Source organism: Cynocephalus volans, chromosome 8, assembly GCF_027409185.1.
Source record: "Cynocephalus volans isolate mCynVol1 chromosome 8, mCynVol1.pri, whole genome shotgun sequence".
In the NCBI taxonomy this organism is placed as follows: Eukaryota; Metazoa; Chordata; class Mammalia; order Dermoptera; family Cynocephalidae; genus Cynocephalus; species Cynocephalus volans.
The window spans coordinates 75,667,505-75,692,077 of NC_084467.1; the positions used below are offsets into that span (position 1 = coordinate 75,667,505).

At 38.6% G+C, this 24,573-nt stretch overlaps 1 protein-coding gene across 1 annotated transcript in view; it reads left to right on the top strand.

Moving 5' to 3' along the window:
* The first annotated feature begins 560 nt into the window (after window positions 1-560).
* Window positions 561-24,573, top strand: part of CLCA2 (chloride channel accessory 2) — a 31,641-nt gene continuing 7,628 nt past the window's right edge. The window contains exons 1-11 of the mRNA XM_063106461.1: window positions 561-746; window positions 1,860-1,997; window positions 5,013-5,163; window positions 7,409-7,517; window positions 8,530-8,689; window positions 10,595-10,822; window positions 14,197-14,427; window positions 15,528-15,705; window positions 16,748-16,854; window positions 19,342-19,566; window positions 23,344-23,614. Of these exons, the coding sequence (XP_062962531.1) occupies window positions 561-746; window positions 1,860-1,997; window positions 5,013-5,163; window positions 7,409-7,517; window positions 8,530-8,689; window positions 10,595-10,822; window positions 14,197-14,427; window positions 15,528-15,705; window positions 16,748-16,854; window positions 19,342-19,566; window positions 23,344-23,614 (1,984 nt within the window). The remainder of the gene's footprint in view (window positions 747-1,859; window positions 1,998-5,012; window positions 5,164-7,408; window positions 7,518-8,529; window positions 8,690-10,594; window positions 10,823-14,196; window positions 14,428-15,527; window positions 15,706-16,747; window positions 16,855-19,341; window positions 19,567-23,343; window positions 23,615-24,573) is intronic.

Below are 24,573 nucleotides of genomic sequence, written 5' to 3' on the forward strand. Positions count from 1 at the left end.
AAGGGATCTAGGGACAGGGATACAGGATGGATTTCCAAATCTTCAAAATAAGCAGGTAAGAGAATCTTTACAAACAAAAGTTACTTGAGTGCAGTAGGGAAGTAGTTGCACAGACTGATGAAAGAGGTTGTCAAGGAAGAGGAGAAGAAAATCACCACAGATTTCTGTGTTTCTACTGCAAGTGGATTGGACAATTCAGATACACTGATTTCCAGCCCCACCAGCCAGGTCTCCTGCTTTTAAGCTCTTTTTATCTTATTTCCCTTTTCCTTCTGAGAAGATAAAAAATGAGTAAGGGGCAGAAGGTTTCCAGCCAACCATGATTCAGAAGGAAGCAGAGCCACAAAACAGGCAAGTATGAGATTGCCTAGAGGAAAAATACTTGTAGAGGCAGGTTCCAGATAGATTACCCCAGATTTTTCAAAGAAGGCACCTCCTTCATCATACATTTGTTCTAAGACCTTCCAAATTCAGGAAGAAATCATCTGCTTCTTCAGTGACAACCTGGCACAATGTACTCAGCAGGCCCAATGTGAGTAAACTGGAGACTTCTGTACAACATGACCCACAGGGACAAAGCAGGTCCTGTTTGTAGCCTGAAGTTTGTGACTCTGCTGCTTGTCTTAAATCCAGAAGTCCTACTCCTGGGAACCGGAGTACAGCTTCAAGACAATGGGTATGATGGATTACTTGTTGCAATTAATCCTCAGGTAACCGAGGATCAGAATCTCATCTCAAACATTAAGGTGAGTGGCAGTTATAAAATCAATACCATCATCCCATTAGATCAGTCCTGTAGCCTTCTTTAAAAAGCTTACAACACTGCCTGGTTTGTATTTGAGCCATAGAGAGAGCAGCATTTCTTTTCTTTTCTTTTTTTTTTGTAACCGATAAGGGGATCGTAACCCTTGGCTTGGTGTCGTCTGCACCACGCTCAGCCAGTGAGCACATCGGCCATCCCTATATAGGATCCGAACCTGCGGCCTTGGTGCTCCCAGCGCCGCACTCTCCCGAGTGAGCCATGGGGTCAGCCCAAGAGCAGCATTTCTTAAAGATAACACCAAAATTTGTGATTATGGCCAAGCCGTTTGTTCATCTAATTCTGTGCAATCTCAGCTCACAGAGTGTTGATCAAACCCTCTTTTTTGTTGTTGTTGATTCCTACTAATTTTAGCTTTATTTGTATTCCTACATGACTGTTTTGGGGATAGCAACCTAGAAAAATAACCAGTCGTGGCAACAAAGACTGGATGTTTGACTGATGAATATGCCTGATAGTGCTTATTAAAATCAGGCTGTTGGATTCCATCCTGAGGGTGAGAATTCTCAGATGGAAGGGGTGAGAGTCTGTGTAGAGTGCCAAAGAGCAAAATTATTTCCTTTCACTTGTTTGTTCTGTAAAGTAATTGACTATTTTCACTTTAATATGACAAGGGAGAATCAGAGCTCTATTTCTTAAGAGACTCTTGGTGTTGCTTTAGGGAAATCAGTGTGGTTATAAGGTGTGGTCTTGAGCCAGGTGTGACATGAAGAGGATTTGTTTGGTAAGAGATTAAAAGCCTTGAACAAAGTTGGGAAAATTATGAAGGCAAGCCCAGACACACAATTTGTGTCCTTAAATCTCTTCCAGATAATCATTTGAAGTTTTCTTTTTGAAAATTTTGCTTTTAAGTTTTCTCAAAGTCTAATGCTTTCTCTAAAAGAAATGAGCTTTTTCAAATATTTTCAATACTCCAGTTATACTTGTTTAAGTATACTTGTTTCAATATCCTGATTATGCTTGTTTAACTATAACCAGAAAACCAAAACATACAGGATTTACAAGTGATAAAATAAATTTTTCTTTTATTTGGTTATAGGAAATGATAACTGAAGCTTCATTTTACCTATTCAATGCTACCAAGAGAAGAGTGTTTTTTAGAAATATAAAGATTTTAATACCTGCCGCATGGAAAGCTAATAATTACAGCAAAGTAAAACAAGAATCATATGAAAAGGTAAGAATTCAGGATTTCATTACATGATGTTAATTCTACTTAAGGGCAAAAAACACCTAAATATACTGTGCTCAAATTCTAGAAGTGAGAACTTAAGCAAAAACAAATCATTGATATGAATACATAAATAATATTAGCAGGCAAAGTGTTATCAACAAAATATACAGAAATAAAATAAATAAGTACAAATTATGGAGTAAAAAGTAAGTAAAATGCCATTGCTCAAGTAGCTTCTCAGAAGATCTCTTTGTTTTATAACTTACAGAGTCCTTCTGAAATTTTTCATGGAGGACCGAGAACTAGTTTTATCCTATTGGGGATGAGCTGTGAAGGGAGCAATTCCAATTATGACTATCTTCACTTACCCATCCTGTTGGGGACAGTTCAGACAAAAATGCATGTTCAGACTCACACATAGGACTGTCTTCTTATGCCATGGTATACATTAGCAGAATTTTGCATTAGCCCAAGTCTAGAATGCTGTTCTAGAGAAATAAAGAGATAAGAAGGAAGGCAGGAAGGGTATGTGTGTTGAGTGCAGGGGTGTAAGTTTCCAACCAAAGAAAAACTTAACCTTGAAGAACTTCATAAGCTGCAGATCATGGTTAAGAACCCATGATGTATGGCACATCCTTGTATGCACACTATAAATAAACATTAAATAAGTTTGGCAAATAATGGTTTGAAGTCACTGTGAACAAGAGCCCATCATAGCTACCAGAGAGCCAAGAGCAGAGGCATTGAGAAGAACTTAGCCCAGGTGTTCAGCAATGGAGTGGGTTTGAGACTATGACTACAGCTCCATCAGGATGACTCGAACATGTAGTATAGTTTCCTTTTTCCTATTTCTGTCATTTGGTATGGAATTTCCTAAGTTTCTTTAATTCTTAGCTCTCCTTTGAAGTTACTCTCTCAGAACTTGAATGGTATAGCAATCTAGATAGGTATCCCAATGTCCCGAAGAAGTTAAACAGGCTCTTAAAACCATTTGATTTATGAGCAGATGAAAGCATTTGACAATGCTTGGTCACAGAGGTAGGACAGGTAGGGTAACTGGGATAAACTGGGAAGAGAGCTAGTGTTTAAGCTTCAACTAAGTGCCAGGCATTTTACATATATTACTTAATTCTCACATATCCTAAAATTAGTCACTGTCATCACAAATTAGGAAATTGAGGCTCAAATAAGATATGAGTCCCAAGTCAAACAGCTAGCAAATCACAGAGCCACAGTTCGAATGTCTATTTGACCCCAAAACCCATGCTCTTTGCACTAGGCTATATTGTCTCTAGCTATCTATGAAACTGCATTAATCAATTTGGCCATTCAGTGGAACTAAGACATTTGGAGACAACCAACACCAAAAAAGCGGTTGCCAAAGGTAGTACTCCTGAGCCTGACAAAGGGGAGAGAAATAGGAAAGTAAAGCAAAAGTGAGAGTATGGCTGAACAGGAAAGAAGAGTCATTAAATGGTATTCATATATCTGTTGGATACCAATTCCTTTAACTTCGTAGTGTCAATTAAGCAAATATTTAGTGAATGATGGTTATATTCAGGGGCCACACTAGGCACTGCAGAGGACGCAAGGACAGCAAGGTAGTTCCTGTCCTTGTGAATCTACAATGTAATATAGGGAGAAATGGTGAGGGGCGAGGGTTAGGAAAAGCAGATAAGAGCTGAGTACTATAATCTATAAGGTTCAGTGTAATCCAAACAGCCTCTGAGTGTTCCATTCCGTGCAGAGCACTCTTTCCTTTTTGCTTCATGACAAATTTCCAACCATAGGAGTGAGGTTTTTCCCATGAGAACTATCCAAAGACATGACCTCTGTCACCCTTTCTGTAGGTGTTTTAACTCCCTCAGCTTGACTCTTATCTTTCTAAAAATAAATGTTGATTACGGTATACATAATTGATGCTAATTGCAAAACAAAACAATGTAGAACCATGAAACATAAAAATGAAAATATTATCTTCCTCTTCTCAGTGGCACAAACACACATACACACAACATATACACATATGGTACAAATAGTGATAAAAATTATATATATTGTATCATCTTGTATCTGTTGTTCCAAAATCAACTTTTTCCCCCTTTTTTAAACTTAACAATATACTTAACTTTCAAAGGCAGGTCTAGAAGAACATGTTATCTTTCTTCCTAAAAATAAAAAATATATAAAAAAAAGTCTTGGTTGTTATTTGAATAGACATTTCCTTTAGTTTTGGAGTTAAAATATTGTGTTTTAGCAATAGTAATTAAAATGGTCAGGGCACAAGATAAAATATGACTTCATTAGAATGATTGTTTTGCTTATCTAATTGGATATAAGAATGAAAGGACAAACCTTCAAAGAAACCCATCCTACTATCTTGCACTGATGAAATAACCCACAGATAATTGTTTGAAAAAAGCTGTAATATTTTACAGTACAGTTCTAAATGGTGTGTAAATGCTCTTAAAATTTCCTCAAATATTTGATTATATTTTATAGTGTTTTATAATATCAAACTTTTGAAGTGTTGACTTTTGAATATAATTTAATCTGGAAAATGGAAAGGTCACATGGAGGTAATAAAGCTCCATGGAAATTTCTTAAGCTTTTAAAATACAGATATTCTTGAAAGTACCAAGTGATTTTGTTGATATTTAGCTGTGAGTGCATTTAAACTCCATCTACCAGGTGTTTCCTACTTTTTTTTTAAATTTGTTTTTAAATTGAGGTATGATTACATATGGTAAAATGCACAGATCTTAAATTTACAGTTTATGGGCCGAGCCCATGGCGCACTTGGTAGAGTGCAGCGCTGGGAGCGCTGCGACGCTCCCGCCGCGGGTTCGGATCCTATATAGGACTGGCCGGTGCACTCACTAGTTGAGTGCCGGTCACGAAAAGGACAAAAAAAAAAAAAAAATTTACAGTTTAAAGTGTTTTAATGAATGTATAAATTTATGTCACCAACATCACAGTAGAAATAGAGAATATTACAAGGCATTTCTTTTAATTTAGGCAAATGTCATAGTGACTGACTGGTATGGGACACATGGAGATGACCCATACACCCTACAATACAGAGGGTGTGGAAAAGAGGGAAAATACATCCATTTCACACCTAACTTCCTACTGAATGATAACTTAACAGCTGGCTATGGATCACGAGGTAAGTGTAGCCAATCCAAAAATGGCCGTTGGATAGTACTATCCACAACATTCTGTGCTTGCTGCTGAAAGAGATGAAGAAAACCTGAAACCTTCAAAGACTTACCATTTGAATGGGGAGATAAGCCACATGTCCATGCAAAAGTGAGTGACCAAGTGAGCCAGAAAGAGTTAAGTGCTGTAACGGGAGTGCTGTAAGAATTCAGTGAAGTAGAGACCATTTAGAGCCAAGCGTGATTGGAAAAGGCCTCACCAAGGAAAGGGTCTTCAAGATTGAGCATCATTTTGCTCAATGGAAAAAAAGGAAGAGAATACTGGGGAAAATATGAATAAAACTGTGGCAGCAGAAGAATCCAAGGCATATTTGAGAGATGAGGGGCAATAGATCCTACTAACAGTGCAGAGACTGTGGGTAGTGGGAGAAAATGCTGAAATGCATAGAGGGTCAGGTGGTGGACAGCCTCAAATTCCCAAATACCAAGTCACCACTGAAGATTTATAAGCACAGGAGTGACATCATCAAAGTGGAGTTTTAAGGAGATTAATCTGGCTGTGTGGATAATCTGCCTCCCTCAGATCAATGAGGGAGAAACTGGATATCAGGAGAATAACTGGGAGAAGTCCAGGTATGAGGCCATAAACGTGAATAGGAGTGGAGGGTGAGATGGGAAGGACAGGAAAGATGGTCATAAGAATAATGGGGGTTTCTATGTGACAGGTGCAGTGCTGTTTGCCTTACAAATGTTACCTTACTTAATTTTAACAAGTCTCAGGGATGAGAAATATTCCAGCATTAAAGAGAATTGGAGGTCTAAACTGCTACAGAGTAAAAGACAAGACGTGTATAGATGTCATTGAGAAGGTGCCAGGTTTTTGTCAGAAATAGAAGGGACCAGTTTAAAGTGAAACTCGTAAGTCTGGATTTAGGCAGGATGGCGGTGAGGAGCAGTGAACAATCCTGGTGGAAAGTTTCAACCTGTGGTTGGATATTGATGGCAGGAGTTTGGGAGAGAAGCCAGGGTCACAGTCCTGGAGACTGGCATTTAGTGGATGAGATGTGAGGGAGGACTAGTGAGAACAGATCAGCAAGTCAAGGGCTAACTATCCCAATCTTAATTTTTGAATTTGATTTAACATACAGTAGTGCCTTTCAAATGATGTTTTAATTTTTACCCAGTTTAAATCTAAACAGATTCTATTATCCTCTGTAGAGTTAGCAGGACGTGGAGGGACACATTCTGTAAAACATACTTTATAAAACACCTTATAAAATGTTATAAAAACTTTTTTTTCCTGGTAACCAGGTGGTGCCAGTAATCTCTGCACAAACACATAACTTCATCAGCACTTCTAAATTCCATGAGTAGGTACAAACTTTTCTTTAATATTTTCAGCTTGGACTGTTCCCCTCCCTTCCTTTGTTCCAAGTCTGAAAATTGCACAATATGCCACAGCCTGAGTCAACTCAGCAAATACTTCCTGGGTTCCCAGAGCTTGAAATAATTCAGAAAAAATGAAATGTGTGCTTTGGGAGGGGAATTAATCCAGAAAGCTTCTATGAGAAAGTTCAGTTTTGTTCTGAACTTTGAAGGAAATGCAAGATTTAGAGAGGTAGAGATAAACTTACAAAGGATTTGATGCTGAAAATAGGGTTTCCATGAGGTAAGAGTTGGAAATAAACTTAAGGATGGAGAACTGGGGTAAAATAAAAAAGAAAGGACTATCCAGGCTGGAGAAGAGGTTCTATGATATCCCTTTTTGCTTCCTCCCTCCCTGGCCCCAGGGTCTCAATCATTGCTCTAGATAGGAGAATTGCCTATCAGAGCAGGCATGCTTCATTAGCACAGACTGAAGATTAAGAAAGCTTTATTTGCTTGTCCAAATATGCTTCTTTCCCTTTCCCCATACTCTGAACTCTGCCAAGCTAAGTAGAAACCTGTTAGGCAGCTTCACTGGGGAAATGAAGGATGTGGGACTCCTCACCAGCTTCAAATACGTGTGCAACAAGTAAATCACTGGTTTGCATTTATAGGACCAAACATGTTTTCGTATTGCCTTTTTCGTGATGGTAGGAGGTGGAGTAGGAGGAGATGGGAATGGGGTGGGGGAAAGAAAAGTGGGAGAGAAATTTGGACTTCAGCTCGTAGGATTAAGTGTTTATAGTCGAGATGTTACATCTTAACTGATTAGCGAGGCCCATTGTTGAGATCTTAGTAGCTCAAAAGCAAAAGTTCTCTCTTCCACAGGCAGAGTGTTTGTCCATGAATGGGCCCATCTTCGCTGGGGTGTGTTTGATGAATATAACAATGACAAACCTTTGTACATAAATGGGCGAAATGAAATTAAAGTAACAAGGTTAGTACTTTTTCTCATGTTTAAAATTCATTATTTATTTGACTCTATAATAGCAGATAAACTTAATTGACAAGGAAGAGATCCCTTTCTTTTTCAGTTTTTCAGTTTTATTGCATCTTTTAAAAATTGGTAATTATTTATGTGGCTTAAATATCAAAACAATATAATAATTTAAACTCTCAGCTGTCTCGCTCCCACCACTGTCTTCACTCTGTTCCCTCTCATCCCTTTCAGGTAACTATTTTGATTAACTTTGTTGTTTTTTTCAGCATTTCTTCAAGCAAATTTAAATAGATATGAATATATATTTTTCACCTTTTTTTGTAATTGTATAGTGTTCCATTGTGTGAATGTACCATAATTTATTGAACCAGTCCCCCCTTGCTAGACACATAGGTTGTTCCCAATCTTTTGTTATTACCCATAATACTGCAGGTCATAATGTTACAAATATATCATGTCTCATGTATGTAGGAAGATATATATATATAATTCTTCCAAGAATTACTGGGTCAAAGAGTAACTGTAATTATGGTGGATACTGACTGACTTCTCTCTTGAAAGTGACATTGTTTTTCACTGCCATCGACAATGTTTGAGATTGCTTATTTAGGAAGGAATCTTTTAAAATATCATCATTACATGTTCATTCTCTTCTTTCCCTGAAGTCCAGTGGAAATGAGCTCAAAGAGCACTGACTCAGGATATTGCCATTCATACCCTTCCTTGGGCCTCCCAAAGTTCATCTGGATTTCCTGGTATCTTTTGCTTTGATGCTATTTAGTTGTTAAAACCCTTAGCAATATAGAACCCCTTCATTAAGATCAAATGCTTTTTAAAAAAAGTAGTACATTTTTGAATTATTGAAATTTCTTGAGAGCAGTTGTAAAAATGTTTTATGTGTATCTAGCAAGTTACAATTCTTGAAACAAATTATTACACAAGCTAGTCAAAAAGAAACATGAGTATTTCTAAAATAGACCCAATTCCTAAACTCTCTCTGTATTTTTAGGTGTTCATCTGATGTTGCAGGTGTTTTTGTGTGTGAAAAGGGCCCTTGCCCCCAAGAAAACTGTTTTATTAGTAAGCTTTTCAAAGAAGGATGCATGTTTATCTACAATAGTACTCAAAAGGCAACTGCATCAATAATGTTCATGCAAAGTTTATCTTCTGTAAGTATGTCCTTGGAAAAACAAACTCCTACAGGATTCCATCTCTTCTCAAGATAGACTGATATATTTTAAGTCATTAAACATATTCACTACACTTTAGAGTTTGGGGGAACCTTAGAGTTCATTTAGAAAAGTAATTTGCTTTCTGGGGAAGGTGATTTAACAAGGGGACTCTGGAGGCTACAAAATAAATTGCTCATGCGGTTGTGTTCCTGTGTCCTTTCATGAATTGCGCTCATGAAAGTGATATAACAAATGACAATATTTCACTCATTTGAGGTAGCATACCACTCTATATTTTAATTGCATTTCCCAATTCTCTTTCTCTTGTTTTGCATAGTCTAGAACTTTTTTAAAAAATGAGGTATTACTAGGAGAAGTGAACTAACCCTCAGCTTTGCAGGTTCAGAAACCCAGTGTTGTCAGTATTCCACACTGACTAGCTGACAAGAGACTAGTGTGTAAATTCAGAACACGATTTTAAAAATTATTGTTTAAAGACTACTCTAACTGCCATGACAATCTCATACCTGCATCCACTGGCCAGTTCATTTTCTCTCTGGAGGAAGCAGCATGGAACAGCCAAATTCTCACCAAAAGCCTGCTCTGGTTGCATGAAATCAGAAAGCCAGGAGTTAGATGATTCATAAGTTCAGTGACATCAGCCTTTTTGACCTGATGTATCTATCCAATTTCATAAAAGTCTGAAAGTCACATCTACGGGTCCTCTCCCTACAGGGCTTGAAGCACTATGGGCATGTGCTTCTGTGGAGTTTTCCCTTTGTTTCCACAGATGACCAATGGCCCTTAGATTGACACATTCTTTTTTATTTTTTTAGATAATTTTTTTTCTTCAGTCTGTCTTTAGTCTGGTTTTAGTCAAGGCTAGGAGTCACTTTGTAACTTTAAGGTAATTTTTCATATTTCTTTTTCCATCCGTTATGTTCTTAATTTATAGCTTTACTATCTGAAGCTAACCTAATTCCATGAATTTGATCCACTTTATGAGTGACTAGGTGCTATCTTTGTGATCCTTTGAAAGACCTACTCATAAATATTCAGTCAGAAAAGATTCACAATCCTCTAATCATAGTCATGAAATATAGGCCAAAGAACTAAACACACAAAACCAAACCATGCCCTGCTCCTGTCTCCCCACCCTACTGAGAAACTCATGTCCTTAAACAGTTAACTTTCAAAGCTTCAGCTTCCTCTTCTGTGACATTAGAGATGTTAGTAGAGAGTGAGTCTACAAGGTTTCTTCTAGCTCTGCGTTGGCATGGCTCTGTTAGCAGGAAGTATGAACTCTTTGTGGGAACATAGCCACTGGGAATACATGGTGACTCATTACTTTGCAATGCAACCAAACATTAGGTTTACTATCATTAAATGAATTATGTCAATTTTCAAATGGGGGGGAAATCAGGAAGTACATTTAAGTTGTTTTTCCCTTTATCTTATTCTTACAGATACCAATATTTGAGCTAGGTAAAATTATGTTGACTGATCAATAAATAAAGGTGCAGTGAGCATTAACTATGATCCAAGGAATAGGCTAGGATGTTTTCTTTGCACAATATCATGAAGGGAAGGAGGGAGATTGTTTTGTTTTTTAAGACTAAGATATATATACATGGTCTGCTCTCTGTTAGCCAAGCGCAAATAAACTTTTATAGAGATTGCTCTCAGTATCACAAAGGTGCTAGTGTTTCAAGCAAAGGATGACAACGTTTATTTGTAAATGATTCTTCATTCTTGAAGAAAAGAAGTACATCACTGTAGCACTTCTGATTTTCTTACTTTTGGCTCTCCTTTTCTTTTATTTATAGTTGTTTGAGAATAAAAAGTACATCTGGGATGGAAGGAGTGCTTTTCACTCTCTAATAGATCTTCTTCTTTTTCCAGGTAGTTGAATTCTGTAATGCAAGTACCCACAACCAAGAAGCTCCAAACCTACAGAACCAAATGTGCAGCCTCAGAAGTGCATGGGATGTAATCACAGACTCTGCTGACTTTAACCACAGCTTTCCCATGAACGGGACTGAGCTTCCCCCTCTTCCCACATTCTTCCTTGTACAAGCTGGTGACAAAGTGGTCTGTTTAGTGCTGGATGTGTCCAGTAAGATGGTAGAGGTAACATTTTGAACCAAAATTATTGTAAACCATTTATCACTTTTTTCTACCAGTTTTTAATAGTTTTTTTATTTTCAGGGGTAAAGGTGGAAGCTGGGGGGAGGCAAAAGGTTTAGAACAGTCAAAGACATCTTATTTTGTTGGGGATGGAACAAATTCAGAATGTGGCCCAGGAATTGAGATAAAGCAGATAAAAAAAAATCCACAGATAATTCCCAACTCTTATTTTTGCTAAAAATTGCAACTTTTCCCAAGACCCTCTTTCAAAAGTCTGGGAAAAAAGCTCCTGTTTGGCCACATTCCATTCAGTGGTAAACGTCCTTGGTCGGGGCTGTAGACTGTGGCTTTGCAGTGATCATGCATGTCCATTATATGTATATCTTCCATGTCATTGTGTACAGAAGACCTTACCTCAGTAGTCTAGCAATCTAGCAGCCTCCTCAAAACCCACTCTCAAAAACCCTTGCTTTCAGAGATTGTTTAAAGGCTTAGTCTCTGGAATTAGGTAGATGTGCTTTCCATTCTGGTTCCTGGACCCTTCACTTACTGTCTGTGGAATAAAGAACAAGATGGCCTTTCTGAAGCACAGTTTTCTCATCTGTAAGAGAGGGATAATAAGACCTACTTTCAGGAGAGTCAATTGTTAAATTTTTAGAAACTTTGCAAAACAGTTCTTAAACATGACCATTATTAAAAATTAAATTATATAAACTTACAAGTAAATAAAATATATTAAAACAAATGTACTAAATGCTCAAAACTCATTACTTCCTATGTTTTTCCTACTTTTTACTATTTTCTGTGCCCACAGTCAACAAACTGTGGCCCACTACCTGTTTTTGCATAGTTCACAAGCAAAGAATGGGTTTACATTTTAAATGGTTAAGAAAAAATTCAGAGAATACTATTTCATGAGACATGAAAATTATATGAAATTCACATTTCAGTGTCCATAAATAAAGTGTTATTGGAAGATAGCAATGCTCATTTGTTTTCATATTGTCTATAGCCACTTTAGCTCTACAATAGCAGAGTTGAGTAGTTGCAACACAGAACTTATGATCCTCAAAGCCTAAAATATTTACTATTTGGCTCTTTACAAAAAATATCTGCTGATCCCTGATCTAAATTCCTAAGGTTATTTCTAGTCTATTGTGTCTGTATGGGTGTGCTACTGCTATGCATCTCTTCCCAACTCTGCGTTCAGTGATGTCACATTGAAATCAGCCCCAGTGGGAGTATTTATGCCACAGACATTGTCAGTTGCTACAAATCAGGACCTTTTCACTTTTTCTTTTCCTTCTGTCTTTTCTTCCTTCCTTCTTTCCTTTTTAGAAGACCAGTTGGTAAGCATTTACCAGCATACCACTGTCTACTTTATAGGGTTACCGAGGTAGAATAAATGAGATAAATATGAAGTATTGTGTTCGTAATAAATATTAAGTGTTAACTGTTTTGATTTTAGTACTTTTCAGAGAGAATTTATTCTCCTGTACTCAATAGTACTAGATCAATAGTCCTATAATCTTTGCCTTTTTTGGCTTATCTCTGAAATATTAGGAACTCCACTAATACAATCAGTATCTGCATAATTTTGTTATGTTGCTAATTTGCAGTTGACTAGGATGTGATTTTCTCAAATATGGTCTCAGGATAATTTATATTGGCTATCTGCCTCTTTTGAGCAAGAATGAATGGGGCAAAAGGGAAATATATTGTGAGAAAAGACCTGAAGTAACAAACTCTGGCAAAGGAATCTTCTTTCCCTTTTCCTGCCAATACTGTTGACTATATCAGGTGCCTACACTGCACTGGCCTGGGGGATACTGAGATGATGAGAACAGGGCCTCTGCTTTGAAATGCTCACAACTTAATGAGGGACACATGACGTACACATGTGAATAAATCCAATACAGTGTGACAAGGCTCCACAGAGGTGTGAGTTGGGGTGGAAGCATCTAGTGCTGTAGGAGAAAGTGATCAGGGAAGACTGCACTGAGAGGGTGAACTTAGAGTTGAATCTGGAAGGATGAGTAGGTGCTTGCTAGGTTGGGTGAGGTGAAGGAAGAGAAGGGACAACATTCCTGGGAAGGGAAGAGCATGCACGGTGGCCAAGAGGCAAAATTAGAAGACTTGTTCAGGGGAAGGGCATAAATTGGTATGGCTATAACTGACATTGGGTATGTCTGAGGAAGCGGCAGATGGGATGGAGACATGGTATGGACTGGAGAGAAATTTAAGATGTTGAATTGATAGGATCTGTTCAAGGATATGGGAGCTGGTAACAGAGGAGTAGTGAAAGAGAAGCCCAGGTTTCCGGTTTAACTAGTTGGGAGCAGAGATCATGATTGAGAATGATGACATGATGACCATGATGATGGCACTAGCTATTATTTACTCGGTGTCCATTTTGCAGATGAAAAACTGAAGCTAATGAAAAGAAGTAATTTTTCTATGGTCATATAATTAGCAACCTTTTACCAACTTACCTCCTGATATTGCCAGAGAAACAACATTCAGGAAGGGAGGCAATGAATTCAAAGTGTGTAGAGTTGGAGACACCTTTAGTACATTATATTGGTGGTGTTTCCTGAGAAGTATGAAATGCAGGTCCAGATATTAAGGGAGATGTCTAGGTTGGAGACAGAGATCAGAGTCATCTCTGAACGGCGGTTAGTGAAGCTCAACTTGCTGCTCTTTCTCTTCTCCCACAGCCTTCAAAACAAGCAACCTCTGTGAATTAATCAGTAGCATCACCTGCCCGAACCTGGTCACTAATCTTACTTTATACTTCGTTAGTACTTCACAGTATAACTGTACTGTCATATATGTATCTCAGTTGGTCTTCACAGCAATTATAATTTAATAAACAAGAAAGATATTATTATCCCCTCTTTACAGATGAAGTGCCCAGCCTAAGATGACCACAATGACAGAGGGTAGTACCAGGATAGATCCTGGATCCTCTGACTGCTACTCCTCTCTACCGCAGGTCTCTTTGCAATGTTTCCTCTTACCTGGACTGAATTTTAAAAGAAGCAGTTACAAACCTAGTCTCAGTTGATTTCATGGATCTTTGACTTCTGGGTTGGAGAGAAATTGTGGGGATATGTGTTCTTAGAGAGTGGTAAGTTATAAACAGCTTGCTGGGGACAGAGTTCCAAACCACTCTCCCTTCCCCAAAAAGTGTGCATTTTTAAGCCTGCAATTAATCAGACAATATTCTAGCATTATGTCACTCTTCAGAACTCAAAAAAATTATGATCCAACATCTTTAAAGAATTAACAGAAATATTTGCCAATTGAGTTACTTAGTCATACTTTTGTCTATCAACCAAACATTGTTAATTTCTTTTTTCCTTTTTGGGACATAGGCTGATAGACTCCTTCGACTGCAACAAGCAGCAGAATTTTACTTGATGCAGATTGTTGAAATTCATACCTTTGTGGGCATTGCCAGTTTTAATAGCAAAGGAGAGATCAGAGCCGAGCTACACCAAATTAACAATGATGATGTCCGAAAGCTGCTGGTTTCATATCTGCCTACCACTGTGTCCACCGAAGCAGAAACCAGCATCTGCTCAGGGCTTAAGAAAGGATTTGAGGTACAGTAGAGCATCCTAAGCCTCATATCACCATCACTTTCCTTCCCCTCATTTTGTATCTGAGGTTCCTTCTGATTTGAGGCAGTCAGTTACAGTGTGGTACTAACAGTCTCAACTAAAGGAGAGTAACGGTGGATCATCTGTAATGTTAAGAAGCATGTCTTGTTCTCCGTTGTACTCCTGTGCCTAGCGAAGTACCTGGCATGTAATAGTCCTGAATAAACACTTGCTGAAGGAAAGAGTACATAAAAGTATACAGTGGCCGGGCTGGAGGACTTAAACACCATCTGGGAACTTTCTAAACTGTTCCTTTCTAAACTGGCACTATCCCAGCTGTGGCCATTTTTACCCTTGGATTTCTAGTGAAAATCAGCATGTTTAGCTTCTGCTTACAGTCATACTAGACCTCAAACATAGGAAAATCAATTAAGGCCAGTGGTAGGTTTCAGGAATGATGGAGTTCACCTAAATCAGCACAAGTTTGGATTCAGCTTCTGGGATGCAGCGGTGTGTCAAGTGTCTGGTAGCAAGCAAAGCATATCAGCTGCGGTTGTTGCTGCCTATAGGTGAGTGTTTCTCAATCTTGGCTGCCCATTGAAATCACCTGGGGATTTAAAAAACACTGTTGCCTGGGTCTTACCCCCAGAGATTCTGATTTAATTGATCTGGGATGTGGTCTGGCCTGGCCATTAAAATTTTTTAAACCTCCCTATCTGAATCTAATGTGTAGCCAAGGCTGAGAACCACTGCTCTAGGCCCCTGTCTTGGTCACCCACAGGATTCCGTAGACAAGGTTGTCACATAGTGATGTACCCCGTATCCTCTATGATGGACACTGTTCTGAACTGTAGGCATATCGTGGTATTTCAAACAGGAAAAGCCCCTGCCCACAAGCAAACCACAGTGGCATGTAAGGTGACAAGTGCTGTGATGGGGTGAGTTGAGGACTGAGGGGGTATGGGCATGGAGTGTAGGGAGCTACAGAGGACCTTGAAGAGGTGCATACCCCACTGGTGGGGAATTCGGAATGAGAGTGAATTCTGCTCAGTAAGACAATTTAAACTACATTTCCTTCCAAATGACTGATGCTATATGTTCAGGTGGTTGAAAAACTGAATGGAAAAGCTTACGGCTCTGTGATGATATTAGTGACTAGTGGAGATGACGAGCATATCGGCAACTGCTTACTCACTGCACTCAGCAGTGGTGCAACCATTCATTCCATTGCCCTGGGTTCATCTGCAGTGGGAAACCTGGAGGAATTATCACATCTTACAGGTAATACATTTCTAAAACCTGTTTTTAGAGCATTTCCTTTTTAACTTCAATATTCAAAGCACAACCATGAAACTCAGATTATATGGCTTAATTGAAAAAATAGAAATGGTTTCCTTATAAAAACACACATGCACAAAATCATTCAAAAATTTGTCAAAATTCTGCGGATGTTTTTTTTTTTTTTTTTTCATTTTCCCTGGAAGGTCCCAATTATATACGTCCAATGGAAATAATATTTTTATAAGTTCTTTGTTAGACTAACCCAAGTATGTATAATCATGGAACTAAAAATATGTTTAAGATTAAATGCCCTAACTTCTATGATAGGGACACACACAGCATTGTAAGATACATATCTTTTTTTATTGTAAATGAGGCACAAAATAATTTTATCTTATATTCCCTATATTCAAGTAAAAATGGGTATGCTGATTTGATAATTGAAAGTTGTTTTACTGAATTATTTTTGAAAACGTGTTTTCAGAATATAAATGTAAATATATAGCAATGTAAATAAGTAGCAATTAACCTAGATTATCTAGGAATTACCTAAATTTCAGGGCCATTCAGTAACAGTTTGAGTTTGTGTGGACCGGGCAGAGTTCTTGGCCCTGATGATACATCTGTGAACAGACAAAACCACACCCTCAGGCCACTTACCACATGGTTATAAGTCAAGCTCAGCTCCTACTTCTCCTAATCTAACACTTTAGTGCAAAGAAAGTTTGTTGGAGGTCTAACATTTTATTTTTTGTTTTATTTTACCCATTTTATTTTACTTTATTTTTTTAACTTACAAATTGTTTATATCCTATATTTTCTATTTAATTTTTTTGGACTTCAGGTAACGAAAGCTGCTGAAAGCAATACTGCAGATAAGTGGGGGAACTAATGTACATAAGACAAGGAATAGTCTCAGCTCGTATCACATCACTCTAAACATTTTAATGTACTGAGGCTTCATTTTCTACTTTAAAGGTTGTTTTCTACCTATAGGTATTGTACCCATTTTAACAGTTAACATCCCAATCATGTATTTCAGGAGGTTTAAAGTTCTTTGTTCCAGATAAACCAAATTCCAATAGTTTGATTGATGCTTTCAGTAGAATTTCCTCTGGAACTGGAGACATTTTTCAACAACGTATTCAGGTCAGATGCAATCAATGTTGTACTTACAGAAAGGGGTGGGAAGAGGGGAAGGAAGCAAAGGAAATAGGTGAATTGTGCTAACTGCTTCATTAACCTCATCTGCATATGTAACAGTCAGTGTGTGGAAAGCTTTTTTTTTTTTAATGTATTTATTTTTTAATTGAAATGTATCAGTTGTACATATTTATGGGGTAAAAAGTTATATTTTAATCGATGTATGCAATGTGGAAGGCTTTTAATAAGCATCTTGGTGTCACCAGTGCCAGGCGTCCTTTTCACCTGATGTCTGTACTTCGTGGCCACAGCAGCATTTTCTGTAACTGCCCCCTCAGCTGTTCAAGGTCTGCCAGCAGAGCTTGCTCCTTCCCTGTGGCTCAGATGCACATGGGGGTGAGGTGGGGTGGAGGCCAGGCCCAGAAGGAAAACAAGAAACTGTGTACTGTGTTTAGTTTTAATTCCATAATCACTTTCCATCAATCGGAATCCATTTTATTTTTGCTTCTTTACATCTTTGAAGCTCCTTTCTTGCATTAGGAGTATCAATTATTTCATTAAATTCAAAAAATTTCTAAATATCTCTGACTACCATGACTTACTTGATTTTGCTCACAAAAGCTTCCTCTAATGAAGCCATTTTTTAAAGGGCTAAATTTTTTTTCTTCCTAAGTACTTTAAAGATATTTTGGACATAACTGAATAATGTTTTGAACAAAATTTTATCTGCATTTTCCTCATAGATGGTAAGTGAATCTGCCAAGTTAATGGCTTGATGTGATCAATGAAGTCAGTAAAGTATTGTCAGAAAATATTTAACATGAAGATTATATGTATACAGTAAAGGCAATACCACAATTCCATCATTAGAATTAAAAATGTGAATTATAAATGATAATGTATGTTACAGATTAGATTACAATTGGCTCTTCTGATAATTCTTTTTTTTTTTTTTTTTGTCCTTTTTGTGACCGGTAAGGGGATTGCAACCCTTGGCTTGGTGTCGCCCGCACCGCGCTCAGCCAGTGAGCGCACCGGTCATCCCTATGTAGGATCCGGTCATCCCTATGTAGGATCCAAACCTGCGCCGTGGGAGCGCCGCTGCGCTCCCAGCGCCACACTCTCCCGAGTGCGCCACGCGGTCAGCCCTCCTGATAATTCTTAATAATCTTTATGCCCTATGCTTTCCTCTTTAATAATATGGAATAAAAACAATTGTTTAAAAAAGTAAAGAACAAATTTAACATAAAATATTATTCATATGGGCTCAAATTAGCCTTAGCATTCCTGCACTTGGCTGGCTGTCGTTGGTGGTTTGTATGTCATTAGCCCCACTAGGCTGAGAGCAGGATCTATGTCTCAATATTTATCCCCTTCAACAGCCATGGGCCCAGCACAGAATGAGGCACAGTAGCCAGCTGTCCACAAACACATGTTAAATTAATTTGAACAAATAATCTGCAATGTCCTTGCTGTCATCCACCAGTATAATTTTATGTGCTTTCCAGGTTTGAGCAATTTTTCAGTGTTACTCATGTGTTTATTTAATGAATATAAATTTTCAAAGTCATTTATAGACTTGTATACATTGAGAACACACAGTGATTAAATGCAGGGGCTCTGATATCAGCCCGCCTGGGTTTTATCCCAGTTCTTCCTCCTTGCTAGTTAACGTTGGACAAATTACTTCTCTAAACCTAAGTCTTTTCTCATCTGTAAAATGTGGATAACAATAGTAATTATTAATAGAAGGTTTTCATAAGGAGATAATATATGTGAAGCATTTAACACAATGCCAGGCATATGTAGGCACTCTCCATGTTACACACACATGCACACACACACACAGCTTATAGTAAATGGCTAAATGATTTTTTTAAATGTACCAAAACCTATCCAAAACCCATTTTTTTTTTTGACCAGTAAGGGTATCGCAACCCTCGGCACGGTGTCATCTGCACCACACTCAGCCAGTGAGTGCACCAGTCACCCCTATATAGGATTCGAACCTGCGGCCTTGGTGCTACCAGCCCCACACTCTGCTGGGTGAGCCACGGGGCCGGCCCAAAACCCATTTTTTAAATTTCCTATTAAAATATGTAAAAGTAGCCAGACAGATTATATACAAATTAAAACAATTTAAGCACATTCACAAATAAAAATTTTGAAAAGCTAGTAGTTAAAATTGCTGATCTGAGGCCAATGTTGGTTTGGATGAAATAATATGAGAACGACTGAAATCTCTTGATAAAAAATAATGAAGTGACACTCACATTAACTATAATAAAATATTTTAAACCTACTTATATAATATAAAATATTTTGCTTTGGTAAAGTGTTTGTATATGAAAAATTATTTCTGTAATTGTAGCACATGTCAGAATTAAGTGATTTTTATTTTTGTGAATTCCTCTTTGTCATAAAAGTAAAGAAAGAGATGGAATGATTATGCCTACACTAGAAACTTTCACATATATATATTCTCTTTAACAGCTTGAAAGTATGGGTGAAAATGTTAAGTCTCACCATCAATTAAAAAACTCTGTGACTGTGGACAACAGTGTGGGCAATGACACTGTCTTTCTAGTCACATGGCAGACCAGTGATCCTCCTGAGATTGTATTATTTGATCCTAATGGAAGAAAATACTACACAAGTGATTTTACCACCAATCTAGCTTTTCGGACAGCTAGGCTTTGGATTCCAGGAACTGCTAAGGTAGGTGTTGTGAGCTTGTATAATGACAACATTTAGCCAAGGGTATGACTTTCAATTGAATCCCATGATTAAATGCATTGTGTAAAAAAATTTTGTTATGATGTATCAAAACTTTAAATTTATGAAGGCATTTTGCACATATTAAAAACTTAAGAGTAACTTTAAATATTGGATACCAAAGGCTTCTCACTTCAACGGTGGAAATTAGGATTTCTGCTAGTAGTATAAATAATTTTTTTTCTAGCCTACCTCTTTCTTTACGTAATCTGTATAGACATACTTGTCTATATGCTTAAGAAAAAAATCTCTACCTAGAATTTATAATATGAATTACATATGTTTTTGAGCACCTACTATGTGCTGGGTCTTGTTATAGGTACTTTAGAATTAAATGCCTTGATAGCAGTAAGCACAGGAATATTAGTCCATCTCTGTTGCTTATAACAAAATATCTGAAACTGGGTGATTTATAAAGAAATAAAAAATTATTTCTTATAGTTCCAGAGGCTGGGAAATCCAAAGTCTGGGGAAGGGCTGGCCAGCTGGCTCAGTTGGATAGAGCATGGTGTTATAACACCAAGGTCGAAAGTCCAGGGAACACATCTGGTGAGGGCCTTGCTGTGGGTGGTGGCTCTACAGCATTGTGGGGTATCACATGCCAAAATGGCTGAGCAAGAGAGAGAGTGAAGTTTCTCACTGACTCTCCTTATAAAACCATCAGAACTACACCCACTACTCCAAGAATGGGTTAATCCATTTATAAAGGTACAGTCCTGTATTAGTCCGTTTTGTGTTGCTATAACAGAAATACCTGAGACTGGACAATTTATAAGGAAAAGAGGCTTATTTGGCTTACAATTCTGGGACAGCTGCATCTGGCTGTACAAGCAGATCACATGGTGAGAGGAAGCAAGAGAGAGAGAGAAGGTGCCAGGGTCTTTTTAAGCAACGAGCTCTCATGGGAACTAAAAGAGCGAGAACTCACTCATTAATCCCACCTCCCCCAGGGAGAGCATTAATCCATTCATGAGGGATCCGCCCCCATGACTCAATCAGTTTCCAGCTCTGCCACATTGGAGATCAAATCTCCACATGAGTTTTGGAGGGGACAACACATCCAAACTCCATCAAGTCCTTACAATCTAATCACCTCATAAATGCCCCACATTTCAATTACCGTAATAGGATTTCCTATGCTCATAACACTGTCACAGTGGGGATCACTTTTCCAATGCATGAAACTTTGGGGGAATCATTCAACCCATGTCAGCAGGGTACAATCAGAGCATACAGGAAGGCTGGAGAGAGAATGCTTCTTGGAAGTGAAGATATCCAAAGAAAATGAGGGGTATAAGGGCCAGAGGAAACAGCACATAGAAAGGCTCAGAAACAAAGAACAGGGCTGTTCATAGAACTGTGAGCCGTTCAGTATGGATGAGCTACAGAGTAGCATGTAAGGTGGGGATAAAGGCAAAGAAAGAAGAGGGGAGTGATGAGGCTAGAGACAAGAGCCATGACAGCAAGAGACAAGAGCCATGACAGCAAGGGCTTTGCAGAACAGTAAAGGGTGTGGGGGCTTGAATCCTGAAAGTGAAAGGGAACCACTAAAGGTTCTAAGCAGATTTGTAAATCGATCAGATCCACACTTGTTTTGCCTGAATTCACTGCCCACGTCACTGCTGACAGCCTTTTACCTGGCATCCCTCCCATCCATTCTTCACCTCTCTCCCAGTGACCCTTCTGAAGCACAAATCTAATCAACTGTCTCCTGTCCAGAACTCTTTGTGGTTTCAGAAGTAAATCTAAATGGTTACCATTACAGACTAGGCCCTTCACATTTTGTTTTCTGCCCAAGCTTATCTCTTAACCCTTTTCTCAAACACCCTGTGCTCTGTTCCTACTGAACTTCTCTCCAAACCACCATGTTCTTTTCACACCTGTGCACAAGGGACACTTAAACACTTTACCTACTTGCTCTTTTTGCCTGACTTCTTAGTCTGTATTGGGTGCCCTGTGTCAAAACATTTACTATACCCAAGGAGAACTTTTTGATGTGGAGGTTCCTGCCATGCTGCTGTTACTAATGTAATGATTCCATAACAAGAATAGATAGATGATCTTGATGCTTGAATTGTGACTACACTGGAAAATTGGTCAAAGCACATGAATCGCAGTGAAGAAGCCTGGACAGGGGGTGGTGGCCTCTTACCTCTCCACCCTGGGTCACACCTTAACTCGTTGTTTCTCTCTGTTCTTCCCCCTGCTCTGCTGTGCTCCACCTGTTACTTCTGGGGTTTAATAATGAGTAACATCAGGACTCAAGAAAAAAGCAATAAATGGATAGCTTAATCAAAAGAACAAGTTTTTCCTCCTTGTAGCTTTAGCCTTTTTCTTTTAAGACTTTCTTTTGAAGTTTTCTCCCAGGCAGTTTATATAGACAATGTTGTGAGGTGCTCGCACAGAGAAATCCAAGACCAACGTTGGTTTTATAGCTCTTTTAATAGTTGACAGCTCTTTTTGGTGTTACAGCTCTTTTTGATGTTACAGCACTTTATTGCTTGCAAGCAAGGAGAGCACTGGGAGAAAAGACTCCTAGATCAGCGTCTCCCAGAACAAAGGAAAAGCCTAATTTATACAGCCTAAATTCCCCCCCTTTTCCCTCCCAGGTTCCCATTCAGGTCCTCTTATGTAAATGAGGGATGCTGTCCTGCTAATTTGGATTGGCTGATTGTGGGACACAGTCTGTTGGTCACTTTAGGAGCCTAATCTGCTTCTGGCCCCTGGGGGAGGGGTGTGAGACTGCTGTTATCTCATAGAGGGCGGGCCCAAGAAGCAAGCAGGGTAAATGGAAGGGGCCTGAGTCTACAGTGGAGCATAGAGTGTCTAAAACAGCTTCTCAAGTGGAAAAGGGAAAGCTTAACAATTAGAAAATGCTTAGGGTTCCCTGCAACAGGCAAGAGAGTGGTGTTTTAGCAATATTTCTATAAATTACTTAACATAGACATTGTACAGTCCTGACCTATTAAAAATAGTAGGTCTTTTTCTTGGTCCCTCATAGTGTAGGTGGGTTTTGCTGCATGAGGTTTCTGGGTGTGGGGAGTTGGGGAGAGTGGAGGAAAAGAAGGATTTGTTGCCTTTCAGTCCAGGGTGTCCATATAAATCACAATGGTCCACTTAATTTGATGTAATTTTCTCAGTTATGAAAAGGAATGAAAATGTTGAACCTCTTTTTCGATGAAGGGGCTCAGATTAATATTTACAAAGTACTTTGAAACTGGACACTATTATCATTATGGTCTAAAAATGTGAATCAAGCTGTATCCTCCCCCCAAATAAATCTAGGGTATAATTCCCTAAAGAATTACCTAACAATAAAAGTGGCTTGTGCTGTGAAAGCCATTTAAATATCAAATTTAGTCATTCCTTAACCAATATTATTTTTCCTGACATCTTTCTGTAGTATTTAAAAAAAAAAAAAAAAAAAATTTAAGGCCGGCCCGTGGCTCACTCGGTAGAGTGCGGTGCTGATAACACCAAGGCCACGGGTTCAGATCCTATATAGGGATGGCCGGTTTGCTCACTGGCTGAGCGTGGTGCTGACAACACCAAGCCAAGGGTTGAGATCCCCTTACCGGTCATCTTTTTAAAAAAAAAAAAAAAAAAAAAAAAATTTAACAAAACGAGCAAAAAACTGTAGGGGCTTGGATGTATGCTTTAAAATCAAGGGTCGATTTGTTTCCTCCAAACTTTACAAAACAAAAAGCCTTTGTTTTGCAGCCTGGGCACTGGACTTACATGCTGAACAATACCCACCATTCTCTGCAAGCCCTGAAAGTGACAGTGACGTCTCGCGCTTCCAGCTCAGCTGTGTCCCCAGCCACTGTGGAGGCCTTTGTGGAAAGAGACAGCACCCATTTTCCTAATCCTGTAATGATTTATGCAAATGTGAGAAAGGGGTCTTATCCCATTCTTAATGCCACTGTGACTGCTACAATTGAGCCAGAGACTGGAGATCCTGTTAAGCTGAAACTTTTTGATGATGGAGCAGGTAACAAGGAATGTCATGTGGTTTTTCAATCTTCTCAAGAGCTTTCATGTTATGATAAGGTAGTAACGATATTAAGCTTATCTGTAAAATTCTTCCAATTCAATTATTTTTCATATTCGATCTTATGAGATTCTCAAATTCTCATGGACGTACTAACACACTGAATAGCTACAGGTTGACTTAGGAAATGAGAGTATGGTTTGGCTCCTCAGAGTGGCTGTACATCGCCAAAAAGATGGGAGAAAGCCACTTGACAGTCTTGCTAGTTGGCCAGTGACACTGGCCTCTTTTACTTAGTGAGGTCACACAGGAACAAGCTTATGTATATGTCCTTATGACATGATCATATTCCTCAACGATTCACCAGCTTTACTATTCACTTAAATAATCAGACTGGACAGTTAAAACAGCAAATGAAAACTCAAGAAGGGAAATGCAGTGAGTTAACCCGTTTTTTCCCCTTGGACCCTGTTTTGAAGAAAAAATTGGAGATTGAACTTGTGATCCATGAGCTGACCCTAAACTATTCTTTGGCTAAGTAGCTGGGTCAATGGGAGGGCACGGCCCATCTCTGGTACAGCCAGTGCCATTTATGTTTGTGAAGTGGTCCCAAGAAGACCAAGCCAGCAAGCCTAGTGGAATCAGGATAGAGATTCCCCACCCCTGGGAAAATAAAGTAAAACAAAAGAAACCCTACTTCAAAGCTCTCACATTCTGCACACAGGGTTCCAACCCTCATCGTTATGCATTACAGACTGCACAGCATCAGGCCAGGCAAACAGCAGCACTTGGACTCTCTATTTTTGACTCTTAAAAACAGACTCCTTTGCTCTTTCATCTTACCTGTTCTGTTCTTTTCCTAAACTAAATTCTCAGAATGGCAATAGACCTTAAAGTCTATGTTGGCAGCCCCAAGTGTTTGATCTACTAAAAAAATTATATTCTTTTGCTCTGTTGTT